This window comes from Tiliqua scincoides, chromosome 6, assembly GCF_035046505.1.
Source record: "Tiliqua scincoides isolate rTilSci1 chromosome 6, rTilSci1.hap2, whole genome shotgun sequence".
NCBI classification, from domain to species: domain Eukaryota; kingdom Metazoa; phylum Chordata; class Lepidosauria; order Squamata; family Scincidae; genus Tiliqua; species Tiliqua scincoides.
This window is the reverse complement of record NC_089826.1, coordinates 42,491,464-42,505,953: the sequence shown is the minus strand read 5'-3', so window position 1 is coordinate 42,505,953 and position 14,490 is coordinate 42,491,464. Positions and strand designations below refer to the sequence as shown.

The window sequence follows — 14,490 nt, the reverse complement described above, 5'->3', positions numbered from 1 at the left end:
CTTACAAAGTTTTTTTAAAAAAAGAGTCCTCCTAGACCAGACAAAATCTACCTACTCTAGCATCCTGTCTCCAGCAGTGATCAGCAGTTGATCATTTATAAAGCATGTATATTGCTGTATTAATAATATATTTTTAAGATCTGCATTTAATTAATGATATGATTAATATAATTAATATTAATATATTTAATATTATATTATAATAAATATTATAATATATTTAATTTAGTTAATGTTTCTGGCCACTTCCTGTTTAATGATGTCACTTCCAGCTCTTAGGAACATGATGGGGAGTCATGGCCAACAGCCACGGGGGTCAAGGGAGCCATTGGCTGGAAAAGTTTGAGTACCACTGGTGTATGTACTCAGAGTCACATCCATCAGAAAGGTGGGTGAGACCTTGACCACATACAGAAGCATTCTCTATGGTAGCTAAGCCAGAACACACATGAATGTGTTTGGATCTTAAGAAGCCAAGGCTTAATAATGTCAGGGTTCTGTCTGATGTTTACAACCACCAGAGCATTCCTATGTGTCCCTTGATCTGGTCAGCTATACTCTGATGCACAATCAGCTGGTGCATGCCATTCCCAGCAGGTGGGTTGGCTAGGGCTTTTGCCCTGATTATATGCAGAGAGGGGAGAAAGTGAATCTACAAAATGACCTGTCTGCTTTGCTGTGTGGTGTTTCCGCAATAGTATGGTATGAGAGTACATAGTAATGGTATGAGAGTAACCTCATCCATGATTGACTTTACACTGGTACTTTTTTAAAAGGGAAACTATTGGGAACAAGAGGAGGGCAGTCATCATAGCAGAGTACCTGCATCCATTCGGTTATCACATGCTACTGATGGTGCCCTTTAAAACTCATGTAACATGCACATAGAGGGTGAAACAATTGTGACCCTGTATAGTAGCCTATTCATAGTGACTGTATAATTTGGCAAGGAAGAAAATGGGGACATGGATGAAGGTGCCAAACTGTTTACTTTAGAGCTCAAAAACAAAAAAAGGGGGGGGGGTGTTTCAAACTGGACCAAACTAAAATAGCTGAATGAACTTCACCCACTTGCAGTGAGGCAGCGAGTTCTCCCACTGAACAACCACTCATAATCTGTAGCCCAAGTCTCCAAAGTGGAATATTTTTCAGTTCTTGTGTTGCTGTTAGTCTCTGTTCAGATTAGTTATGGGGATGTGTTGAGAAGGAGGCCCAAGGCTGTTCTTAAGACTCCAACAAAACAGTACCAAATCCAGAAAAGTTTGTACGCATGCCACGTAGCACTCAGAGATAGAGAGGAAAGCAACAGGCACCAAGTGTGCAGTCAGTGTGACAAAGATGAGGAAAACAGTAGGGACTTAGTTCGTCTTTGGTGAGGGAGGCTGCACTGCAGACCAAGGTTATCTATCCTTATTCTGTGAGATTTGAAAGCATTGTGTTGCATTGCTGGGACCATGGTGGTGGTAAAGGTGCCAAGCAATCAAATCTTCCTTGCTCAAAAAGGGGTTTCACGGACAAAGAGCTATGAGGCAGGAGCCTTGAAGGGAGCAGGGCAAAGGGCCAAGCTGCATTTCTTGGAAGGAAGGGAGGTGGAATGCTTGGAGAGAGGGAAGCAGCCCACAAGGTTAGCTGAGCAGTCCATGTTGGCGTAGTGGCTTTGGTAGCCATCAAAGGAAACAAAAGGAGAGAGGAAAGGTTGGAAAGGAAAGGGAGGTTGTGGGGTGTTACTGTCCTGGATGCCAGCTGACATAGTGGTTTTCAGATGGAGTCTGTAACATGGGTGTCTTGATGCAGCACCAGCAGATTAATTCTGCACAAATGGACAGCAAGATGGGGAAGCAAAGAGCACAAAACTTTAGTGCTCAGAGCTTTTAAAGATTTTTGCCCATGGGATATTTAGGTGGGGTGACTTGATCAGGAGGTCCTCTGTTGCTAGTTAAGGACACTTGCTAGGTGGTTTTGCCTTTATTTTCCCACCCAGCTGATACTATGATTGGTTGGAGGGTTGTTTGAATTGTTTCTCGATTGGAGCTCAGACGTGGAGTTGGTGAGGACCTTTGAAGGTGTAAAAGGTTTTACACCTTTGTTCCCTTTGTTTTACAAAAGTTGCTCTTCCCAAACCCAAGTCAAAGGAGGCAGCTTTGTTCACAAGACATCAAATATGCTGTTCCCTCAGGATGTATGCCTGGAAGACTTCATCTGCATTTTGGATACTTGAAACATTTTGGATACCTGAAATTTCTTTTTTCGTTTAAGGCAGTGCTTCCCAAACTTGCCTTTGTTGCAGTACTCGGCACCCGGAAGGGAGTGGCAATAATGTGTAACACAACTGCTTGGTGATGTCATTGGCACTTTCGGGTTTAGTGACTGGAAGCATCTCTACAAACAGTGGTAAGGGGCACAGGGCAAGCGGGAGGGCTTTTCAGGCATGCAGAGTCTCTATCCTGCAGCTCCCCAGTGAGTGCCTTGCAATGCCTCAGGACATTGAGACAGACACTTTCGGAACCTGTGATTGAAGGCTCCATTCATATTTGGAGTGTTGAACCCCATTGATTAATTAAGGGGAAGTGCTTACATGATTCAGTGAAAAATGTGGCCTTCCTGAGTCTGTGGCCTTTTACCATCAGTCCCATAAATAGCCGTGTTTCTGGTCTGGCCCTTTACTCTCCAGTGTCCATGTGTTTAGATGTGTTTCTCATGGTTGTCTTGAACTAAATAAATTCAAGAAATAAATTACTGACCATGTAAGATTCAAGTTATAAGAGAAAAGATGGTAAGAATTTTTAGGTACACTTGGCCACTTAATGTACAATGAAAAGATTTTCAAGTTTCCTCAGTCTCCATTATGTTATGTGTTTGTCCAAGATATATTGGCATTCATTCCATGCAATGTAAATAAATGAATGCAGTATACAAATTTGCAGAAGAAAGTATTGGTAGTGAGAAAGAAAGAGAATGATGATGGTTGTATACATTTTTCTATAGATTGTCATTTTGTGTATATATAGATCTATATATTTCATAACTTCTAATAATACAAGCATATCAGGGAAGCTATACATTTGATTATACAGTTGTCATTAAATTAAGGGCGCACTCTTAACCCTTAGATAGGGAGGGTCGCGAACATGCTGTAAAGCACATTTGCGCCTCCTCGAGGGGAAGCCAGGCCAGCGCTCCAAGAAGCGCCAACCTGCGGAGGCTGACAGAAGCCTCCGCACTGGCTTCCCCTCCGCCGTTTGTGTCGGCCCGCCTGCACCGACACAAGCGGAAAAGATAGGCGTGGGGGGCGGGGAGGAGGAGGGAGGCTGTGTGGTCCAAGATACTTTGGCGAATTTTAGGAGCAATAATATTTTGAAGCTCCAAATCATGAAGTTTGATAATTATTAAATATAGGTGGTACCTGATCATTCACAGATTTTTCATTTGTGAATCTGATTCAGTGCGGGTCCCTGATCTGGGCTGACTCCTAACCAGGCCTGACCTGAACCCTCTAAACGCGACCAGAGCAAAACTCTGGTCATGTCCTGAGGGTAATCCAAGGGCTGAAAACCAGAAGTAATGATTTTTGGCCCTCAGAACACCCTCTAGACATAAGCTGTGTTTCTGTCATGTTTGGAGGGTTGAGTGCCGTGACCCACGGATTTGATTATCTACAGGTTTCGGCATCCACTGGGATTCTGGGACCAAAACCCCCACAGATGCTGGGACACAATTGTAATAAAATAATTTTTTGAAGCTGAAACTGTTACAACTCTAAGATTGGTTTTGTTCTTGGTATTGAGCTTTCCATTCTGAACAGTTTCTGTATTTAGAAGATTAGTCCATTTAACCTTTGTGTTCCTGAGGAAGATTTGATGAAAACACTGGGGTTGAGAAGAGAGTGCAGTTGCTTTACCAATGCCAAATTTCTCTTCAAAATAGTTTTGAACAAAAATATGAAGTGTACCACATTAAAGCTGCAGTCATATGCACACTTTCTGGAAGTAAGTCCCATTGAACTTAATGAGGATTACTTTTGAATAGTCATACATAAAATTGCACTCGACAAGTCAGGTATTTGATTTGTTGGAGTATCTTCACTGCAAACCGGCTTCACTGAACCAATTAAACCACAATCCTAGAAAGAAAACAAACGAAAAGTCATGTATTCTCATGGATAGAAGGTTTTTCCATGCTAGGTGAATGGAATGGAAGATCAAGAATGCAACATGCTATCCTATCAAAACAAAATCAAAATTACAAAAATACTTAAAAGATAAAAGTCAAACATGTGAAATGTGTGTGTGTCTAAGTGAAAATGTGGTTAATTACAATAAATGTTTAGATACCATCTCAACCACAAACCCTTTTGCTATTAAGGCATGGAGTCAGAAAAATTAATTCTGCAAATGTATGTGTTGTTCAGTGGCATATTATTATTTTGTAGGACCCTGCAGAGTTTATCTAGAAACATTTTAAATTGTTGGCATTGACTTTCTGAGTAGCACTTGTTCTTCAGGCTGAGCACATAGTGGAGAGGCAGATGGATGCATAATGAACTGTTTATCCACAAAAACATGGGTCACTATCTTGAGGTGATTGTCAAAAGTCTCTCCTTGTACAAAAAACCTTAATTGAGTACATTGACCAAATCCATGTCCTCACTGAGTTTGTGGTACATGGGTTCTGGAAGATAAAAGTTCTATTCATTACAGCTGTAGAAATCTGCTAAAAACCATATATACTTTTTCACTTTCTAACCACCTTTACGGCAACTCTTTTTTAAAAGATTATTTGTTTAGGTTGTGTGGATTTAAAAAACAACAACAACATGCTATATGTACTTTAGCAGCTCTGGTGACCACACTGAAGCTCCCATAAACAGAAGGGGCTTTGTGGACAAGACATTTCTAAGTTCTCATCAATATTATGCAATGTGTTCTAAGAAGCATCGAAGAGCTCTGAACGAAAGGCAATAATGTTTAGAGGACTCACCTTTTAAAGTGATAACATTTGAAGCTACCCTGTTACTTTGGAGCAGGGGTGCCCAAACCCTGGCCCTGGGACCACTTGCAGCCCTCAAGGACTCCCAATGCGGCCCTCAGGGAGACTCCAGCCTCCAATGAGCCTCTGGCCCTCCGGAAACTTGCTGGAGCCTGTACTGGCCCAAGAATCTGTCATAAATGTGTGATTTGTGAAACTTGCTGCTTGTTAATTATTGCACTTGCTGTATTTCTGTTAATTGTCTCTGGAAAAGCATACAGTGCAATTTCAAAAGTAGCAAATAAAAATTCAGTAAAGTTGGAAAAGAATATCAGGAGTATAACAAAAGCGTGACAAAAAATTCAAAGTGATTTGATGAACAAAGAGAGTTAAGTGGCTTATGATGAGGGTGTGCTAGTAGGAGAATAATTCAAGCTTAATCTATGTGAACAAGGGAGAAAATGCAGAAATGTAAAGTGAATGATATTAGGGAGATACTAATGCAGCTTGCTTGCTTCAGTGTAAGTTATTTGTTTAAAAGAAAATTTATTTTAACTAATTTTTCTAGTTTTTTCCTCAAAATAAGAGAACATAAGAACAGCCCCACTGGATCAGGCCATAGGCCCATCTAGTCCAGCTTCCTGTATCTCACAGCAGCCCACCAAATGCCCCAGGGAGCACACCAGATAACAAGAGACCTGCATCCTGGTGCCCTCCCTTGCATCTGGCATTCTGACATAGCCCATTTCTAAAATCAGGAGGTTGCACATACACATCATGGCTTGTAACCTGTAATGGATTTTTCCTCCAGAAACTTGTCCAATCCCCTTTTAAAGGCGTCCAGGTCAGATGCCATCACCACATCCTGCGGCAAGCAGTTCCACAGACCAACCACACACCAAATAAAGAAATATTTTCTTTTGTTCTAGCTCTCCCAAAACTCAATTTTAGTGGATGTCCCCTGGTTCTGGTGTTAAGTGAGAGTGTAAAGAGCATCTCTCTATCCACTCTATCCTTCCCATGCATAATTTTGTATGTCTCAATTATGTCCCCCCTCAGCGTCTCCTTTCTAGGCTGAAGAGGCCCAAACGCCGTAGCCTTTCCTCGTAAGGAAGGTGCCCCAGCCCCGTAATCATCTTAGTTGCTCTCTTTTGCACCTTTTCCATTTCCACTATATCCTTTTTGAGATGATCTTATTGATCTTTCATTTATCAATTAGGTCTTTCATTTATCAATTAGGTCTGAAACATCTTCTCTTTTAACTTCTATCTGACTTAATTCCTTGGTCAGGAGGGGCCGTTCAGGCAGAGGTATTTGCCTGAGGTCTTCTGTTGTAAAGACAGATGCAAAGAACTCATTCAATTTCTCTGCCATCTCTAAGTCTCCTTTTATTTCCCCTTTCCCTCCCTCACCATCCAGAGGGCCAACCACTTCTCTGGTGGGTTTCCTGCTTCTAACATATTTGAAGAAGCTTTTATTATTCCCCTTCATGTTGCTGGCCATGTGTTCCTCATAGTCTTGCTTGGCCTCCCGTATCACCTTCTTGCATTTCTTTTGCCACTGTTTATTTTCTTTTTTATTCTCCTCATTAGGGCAAGACTTCCATATACGGAAGGAAGCTTCCTTGCCCTTTATGGCCTCTCTAACTTAGTTGGTTAGCCATGCAGGCACCCTCCTGGATTTAGTGGAGCCCTTCTTTCTTTGTGGTATACACTTCCGCTGGGCCTCCATTACTGTTGTTTTAAGCAGCCTCCATGCACTCTGGAGAGATTAGACTCTTTTTACCTTCCCTTTCAACCTCCTTCTAACCAGCCTCCTCATTTGAGGGAAGTCCACTCATCGGAAGTCAAGGGTTTTGTGAGAGATTTGCCCGGTATTCTTCCCCCGACGTGCATGTGAAAACGGATCGCAGCATGATCACTGTTCCCCAACGGTTCAGTAACATTGACATCTTTTATCAGGTCCTGAGTACCGCACAATATTAAATCCAGAGTCACCTGTCCTTTGGTGGGCTCCATGCCTTGTTGGCATCCTTCAGTCTCGGAAGACTATGGTATCGCACTCTGAATGGTGGTTCTGGAACAGAGTGTCCTTTCCAGTGCACAAAGCCTGGGTTAAGTAGATATGGAGGATAGACTGTTACCCATGCAGCAAATCCCCCCTCTCCACATCACTGAAATGGTCCAATGGAAAGGCTGGCATCGCAGGAGTTGCCAGAACGTGACTGTGTTCAGCCATGAACTGCCTCAGGGACTCCGGCTCCAGATTTTGCCTCGAGGTTGACTCCTAAAGCCTTTTCCATAACTGGATGTAGCCACAAGGCAGTGGAGGTTTGGGATCAGAGTTTTCCTTCTCTTAGATGAGCTGCCTTCCCAGGCTGACAAGTCCCATCTACCCGGTGGCTGTTGACTCCAGTGGGCTCCATGACTAGCTGCTCTAAGGCACAGTTATTTAACATGTCAAGAAATCCGGTCTCCTTTTCGTGACCAGAACACAAATTGACCTAGTCTATATGAGGATAATTGAAGTCCCCCATGATTACAACCCTGTCCCTCTTTGTCAGCTCCCTGATCTGTTTCCTCATTTCTAGGTCTCCTTCCGGTTTCTGGTCTGGAGGACGATAGTACGCCCCCAGTATTACATTGCTCCTCAGGCCTTGTAATTTAACCCACAGAGATTCTATGGTAGAGTCTGACCCACCTTCAATTTCTACTTTGCTGGATTCTATCCCTTCCTTATCATAAATGGCCACCCCACCTCCAACACACCCCTCCCTGTCCCTCCTGTAGAGTTTATAGCCCAGGATTGCGGTATCCCACTGATTTTCTGCATTCCACCAAGTTTCCATTATGCCCACTGTGTCAATGTTTTCCCTAGTCACCAAACATTCCAGTTCTCCCATCTTTGCTCGGAGACTTCGGGCAGTTGCATAAAAGCATTTGTACATGGAATGCTTATTAGCTCCTTTATCCCCGTCTCCTCTCATTGTGCCAAACCATCTATCACATCCCATCATGCTACCTTTCCCAATTTCTTCTCCTACTCTGCCTTTACCTTGTTGTTCTCTAACCTCCCCATCCTCGTCCCATAGGGATGAGGAGTCCCGACTCCTCAGTTCCTGTCGACTTTCCCCCAGGGATCAGTTTAAAAGCTGCTCTGCCACCTTTTTAATGTTACGCGCCAGCAGTCTGGTTCCATTCTGGTTCAAGTGAAGCCCATCCCTCTTGTGTAATGTGTAATGTGTAAAGAGTAATGTGTTCAGTCTTTGACATGATTGCTGTTCTTGGAAGATGGCATTCCTATTCTTTTTAGGGATGTGTTTGTGATTGAGAGAGAATTTTCAGGTCTCCGACATGGCCAGTATTTTAAAAACATTTTCCTATGCTTTCTTGCAGCTCGCAAGTCAAAGAAATTGGGCAAGTTAAAAGGTATCCATGAAGAACCACAGCAGCAGCCACCACCCCAAAGTCCAGAAGAGGGAACTACGTATATTGCTCCAGCAAAAGAACCTTCTGTAAACACAGCACTTGTTCCTCACTTGTCTGTTTCACCAGCACTTACTCCCTCACCTACTATGGTCCTAGAGAACATTGAACCTGAACTTGTATATGCAGGATACGATAGCTCAAAGCCAGATACAGCAGAGCACCTGCTCTCCACTTTAAACCGTCTAGCTGGCAAGCAGATGATTCAGGTGGTAAAGTGGGCAAAGATACTTCCAGGTAAGGATGCATCTGTGGAGTATGATTTTTGGTATAGGCACCAGGCTTTTAAAAATAAGCTGTGCTCCCTCCCCCTCAATTTGATAAGAATACTTTTTTCATGTGAATATTTAATTGGATATCTTTCTGTGGAGAAGCACTAATCTGGTATATGATTCGTCTTGTAGCTGAATGGGAATTTAAACTTATTAACTATCTTAAATTGCAAATACTGTATAAACCGTTGCCTACATAAAGTGAATATTTGTTTAGTAATTTGTGCAAATATAGCAGTGGGAATGGTATAAGAGTCCGGTGTGGATAGAAAGCATAAGAGCTGTTTCTAAGTAAAGCCATAGATTGGCTTCCTTTTAAGATGGATCCTGCTTCATATTTATGGCAAGGACAGTACGTTGATTTTGTATTGGTGATATGGCATGTGCTTTACATACCAAAGATCCCAAGTTCAATCCCAGGCATTTTTAGCTAGGGCTGGGAAAAGACCCTTGCCTACAACCCTGGAATGCTATTGCCAGTTAGAATGCACGTTACCATCACAATATAAGGCAGCTTTGTATTTTTATGACTGTTTGGGCATAGGTGTGCAGCACTTTGTGCTTAACTTGGATCCATTCTGGAGCCTATTTCAGTAGTAGGGTGTAGTTATTGTGAAATAACAGTAAAGAGTACACTACCTCTAAATCTATGTCAAGTGCATTTCCCTCACCATTGAATTACTACGGCCCACTCTCTTCATCTAGGATTAGTGGGGAGGGCTTCATAGTAGAAGTGCAATTGCCTGGCAGTTCTAAGCCCCAGCATCTCTCTCTTTAGAAATAAACCACTGCTAGATTTTAAAAATACAATATATTTCATGGTTACAAATACAAAATGCTAGGGAGTGCTGTTTTCTTTTTCAAATGTAGACAGCAGTAAAGTAGTTCACTTGAAATGCCACTGAAGTTTAAATGTTGTTTTTGATTTATTGTCGTGTTCCCCAGGCTTTAGAAACCTGCCTCTTGAGGACCAAATTACTCTAATCCAGTATTCTTGGATGTGTCTATCATCATTTGCCTTGAGCTGGAGATCATACAGACATACAAACAGCCAGTTTCTCTATTTTGCTCCTGACTTAGTCTTTAATGAGTAAGTTATCTATTAAATGTCTTTTTCAAAGCATAAATACAGCACTGTTAAATTTGATATGCATAGATGAAAAGCCTGAGAGAAATAGATACAGAAGAAATTGCTCATGAAAACCACTTTTAGCAGAGCTTTCCTCCTACTCTTCCATTTGATTTGTATATGCCATTGCATAGAGTTGTGTTTCCAAACCATCTACCTTCCACTAACTTTTACGTGTAGCTGATACACAACCTAGATTAACAGAAATCTGCTTATCATTTGGTACCTACTGTAGTCTAAAAAATACTCAATGTTTAGGACAGGGGTGTCCAAAGTTTTTGGCAGGAGGGCCACATCATCTCTTTGACACTGTGTTGGGGGCCAGGGGAAAAAGAATTAATTTACATTTAAAATTTGAATGAATTTACATAAGTTTACTATATTTAATAATCTAGTATATAATTAATATACTAGAGGTGCAACTTATATGAATGAATGAAGGTCTTGCAATAGTTCAAGGCCTATAAAAGGTCTTGCACAAAGCAAGGCTGGCCTTTTCTTTGCTGCCGCTACTGCATCACAGACATGAAATAGCAAGCGGTAGAGGGAGCCCTCATCCCACAGCTAACGCGAGAGGTCAAACAGTTGCCCTCACACTGAGAGCAGTTGCGTTGGGCCAGTGCGGGCTCCAGCAAGTTTCCGGAGGGCTAGAGGCTCATTGGAGGCCTTGAGGGCCGCAAGTGGTCCCAGGGCCGGGGTTTGGCACCCCTGGCTTAGGATATGCTAAAAATTCATCTAATTTGCTAGTTTTTCTAAGCAGTTCACAGAATAGTCCTTTTTGTTGATAGTATACACCCAGCCAATGAGTTTTCATGATAATCATAATTACCTTTGTTTGCAGTCTTGAAAGAAGCCAAGATGTTTTAATGAAACATTCCTAGTTTTATATTGCACTTACTATAAAGCTCAAGAAATCACTCATTGTGTTTCTGCATGCTCAGGTTGGCATACATGTTCAAAGCGCTGTCTAAAAACTACTGTGTGGTGTAGATGAAACTATGATGCCTGTATGCCTTACAAGCACTAATCTATGCTTGTTGCTTAATGTGGAGCCAATAGCATGTTTGTGCACTGTGCAGATGAGAGTGGCAAAATTAACAATGTTGGCATTCTACATGCCCATGTATTTAATACCAAACAAGATGCATGGCAGGGCCAGCCCATCCATGAGGCTGACTGAAGCAAGCATTTCAAGCAGTGGGCTGGAGGACATGGTGAACTGATGAGGGGTGATCAGCCAGCACTCCAAACCCCTTTTTACCTGAGAGTATGCAAGAGGAGGATCAAAGCAGCATCAACTCACCCTTTCCTCCAGCACCATGGCTGTAAGGAATTGCAGTGATGGCACTGCAGAAAGAAGCAGCAAAGTACCACAGCAGTCCTTCCTGTTTGGGGGTTGCCACTTCCAATCAGTCCACATCCACAAATGGTCAAAACAGGATTGCTTCACCTTTGTCTCTTCCTTGCCAGCACAGCAAGAGGAGAAGGAAGCAGAGTACCCCCATCTCCTTCTTGCTCCTGCCTGACCATGTTGAAACCAGTGTTGGGAACTCATGAAATGTGTGTTTTTTGCTGACTCTGTGACGTGAGTCGTGCATGTGGAAGACTCTGAAAAATACTTGAGTCAGGGTTCCCTTGATTCAGCACTTGTCCTCACGCATGCTGACTCAAGTCCTCCTGTGACTGGGGGTGCTTGCTCACTGTTTTTGCCATGTGAAAAACATTGTGGGGCCAGCATTCCAACAGCTAGCAGCAGGGAGGTTCTAGCTGGGTGGCAGGGATGGGTTAATGAATCGGGTGGGAAGGGGTTGGGTATGAGCTCCCCCCCCCCCCGTCTCTGTTAGGAAGGAACGCATGATCATTGGACAAAGGATGGGCATTCGGATATTTTTATTGGCTGAGGGAGAGCAGGAGCCCAAGGTGTTTCTTGCCTTACAATTAGCAAGGAAGGTAGGGGAATACTCTTTTGCCCAATTCTGCTCTCCAACCTTATGGCTTCTTGGCTCTCTTGTTACTTGGAGGAGCAACCCTCATTGAATGACTGGCTAAAGTGGAACTACTTCTGAGTAGGGCTGGTCATCCTGGTAAGTCTCCCAGCTGCTGCTTGTGACCCTCCTCCCCCTTGCCGCTTCTTTCCGCACTCTCTTGCAGTCCCTCCCACCTCTTCCGCCCTGTTTACAGATGGGCAGGGACATCAGGGGAAAGAGTAAAGAGAACTCTGATGCACACACACCCCTTGGCAGCAGCAGAGTTTTTTCCATAGCGGGCTTTTTGAAAGGGGGGGGGACTTGTGTTACTTGAGTCCATTAGAGTCACTAAAGGATGACTTGGAGACTCAGAAAGTTCCCCGGTTGTTACGCTTTTTTGAGTCGCAAGGGGCAGTGAGTCTGCAATTTGACTCAAGTCAGGCCCTTCTGGGTTTTCCCAACACTGGCTGAAAGCTGCAGGTTGAGTAAAGCATGCTGGAATTGTTCTCCCAACCTGCTCAGCCCAGCCTGTTTATCTCGGTGCAACTGGGTGGGAAAAGTGGACGACAGCCCCACTTTCTAGTTTATTTCAGGCATTTTAAGACTGAGGCTGAAATCCTAAACAACCAATTCTGTATTACTTTTCCCTTATAAACTAAAATCTACTTGTAGCCATACATTTATTTCCATGTAGATGGGCTAGACTTCATTGTAAGAGGGATGCTGATTTTCAGGAAGTAACAATACAGTTTAATTTTGTGAGACTGGTTGAACTATTGCAATGTTAAAAAGCAAATAAAAATGGAAAACATTGGAAAGCAGTCTAGGTGGTTTGATGCAGGAGGGGTTGTTATAAGCATCTGGGAATGCTGAAAGAGCTCTGTACTCCCTCTGTGACAGAGAACACAAATTGGAATGAGCAGGAAGTTGGTAATGCCGAGAAACAATCATAGTTTTAATTAAAATCCAGTCATTTGATCTTAATTACAGCTAGGATTTTAAAAAGTTCTTTTCTAATTAATTTTATATATTTTCTGGTTAAATAACCATGCAGACAAGTGTCTTTCTATTGTCATGTGCACCTACTCATGGACTACGCACTTAACCCAGGAACGCTGAGTTTATCATTGCATAACAGACTGTAAGGCTATAGCTACCTCTGTGTGACCTTTCAGCTGTTTCATCTTATGATTTTTCCTCATATTCTAATTCTGCACTGTCTGTTAAGGAGAGGAAGTAATAGCAAAAGCTGTATTTTGTAAGCATATCAGATTTGCTTTAATTGTATGATTTTTAGAGAAAGAAAGCTTATTTGCTGTTATTATAGTATTTAAAAGATTATTGTTCCATTGCCTTCACAGGTGATTTACTTGATTGCCTTTCTTACTGATACTGGTTTAGTTTTCAGTCTTTTAATCCTATGAGGCCCAGTTTTAGGAAGCCTTTTATAACTTTATAAATCTTAACAGATCATCAGCTTTTAACGAGCAATAATTATTTAGCCAATTACTTAAAGAACAGAGGTCTTACTCTGTTCTTTAAGCAATTGGCTAAATAATTATTGCTATTGATCTGATAGTTTGGGTGTGCGTGTATGTGTGTTAGAAAAGTATGTTTGCTATATTGTCCATAATTTATGGACAAGTGTTTATGTCTACTTTCAAAGGCATGGAGATATGAACAAAAAATACAATGAGAAGTTCATCCACACCTTGGATATTCTTATTGACAGTACTGTACTATACATTTTCCATAAACAGTGCCAGTACCTAGTTGCTTGGAGCCATGGGGCAAAGGTTTGCACTAGATAACCACAGTGCTTCCTGTTCACTCCCTGATGGCACAGTAGGTGCTATCTCTGCCATCGATATTGAGAGTTCAGAGTTTGGCCTGGCCAGGATTGTCCTCTGAATAGCACAACTCTCAGGAAAGTACTCATAGAACTGGGTCACATCATTAAAAAAAGACCCAGTGCAAAGTTGTCCTCCCACCCATCCCAGGGAGGGCATCCTGGTGGAAAAAAGGATTTGAATAATCTAAACAGCGAGCTTGCTACTGTTTCTACAATCATAAGAATACTTTTTCAAGCTGCTGTGGTGTGAAAACAGCTTCTGTATTTGTGAATGGGACAGTTTACCCATTATATTTATCTGCATAATTGTTGGCGTGTGCACAGGACAAGTGGTTCTAGCTACATGATGTGAATCTATTTGTTATCATATGAATCGCTCTTACATAGCAAAATATGAAAAGGGTGTGTGATTTTTCCATTGGCATCTGTTATAGAGGTGACTGAACTGTGATTCTAATGTAGATGCCTATCAATTCCCATTGGGCACTGAAAATAAAACCCAAATGAAAAGAAAATGGAACATTTGATTAGATTTCTAGTTTTTTGGCAGTAACTAGATATTGTAGTGACCTCAACAAGATAACTTTAAATTTGTACAACCATTTTAATGCAAAAATTGCAGAACTAAAAAGGTGCTCGGATCAAAGGCAGGATCCCTGTCCAGAAACATAAGAACATAAAGAACAGCCCCACTGGACCAGGCCATAGGCCCATCTAGTCCAGCTTCCTGTATCTCACAGTGGCCCACCAAATGCCCCAGGGAGAAGCAGATTTCTCCTTATGGATCTGCACTTCTAACCTACGTGACAAAGGACTGTAG

General features: G+C 42.2%; 1 protein-coding gene across 4 annotated transcripts in view; it reads left to right on the top strand.

The window, feature by feature from the left end:
- The window catches only part of NR3C2 (nuclear receptor subfamily 3 group C member 2), a 175,313-nt gene that overhangs the window by 124,915 nt on the left and 35,908 nt on the right, over positions 1–14,490 (top strand). For all 4 annotated transcript variants that reach the window (XM_066632975.1, XM_066632976.1, XM_066632973.1 and 1 more), the window contains 2 exons: positions 8,361–8,687; positions 9,668–9,812. In XM_066632975.1, the coding sequence (XP_066489072.1) occupies positions 8,361–8,687; positions 9,668–9,812 (472 nt within the window). The remainder of the gene's footprint in view (positions 1–8,360; positions 8,688–9,667; positions 9,813–14,490) is intronic.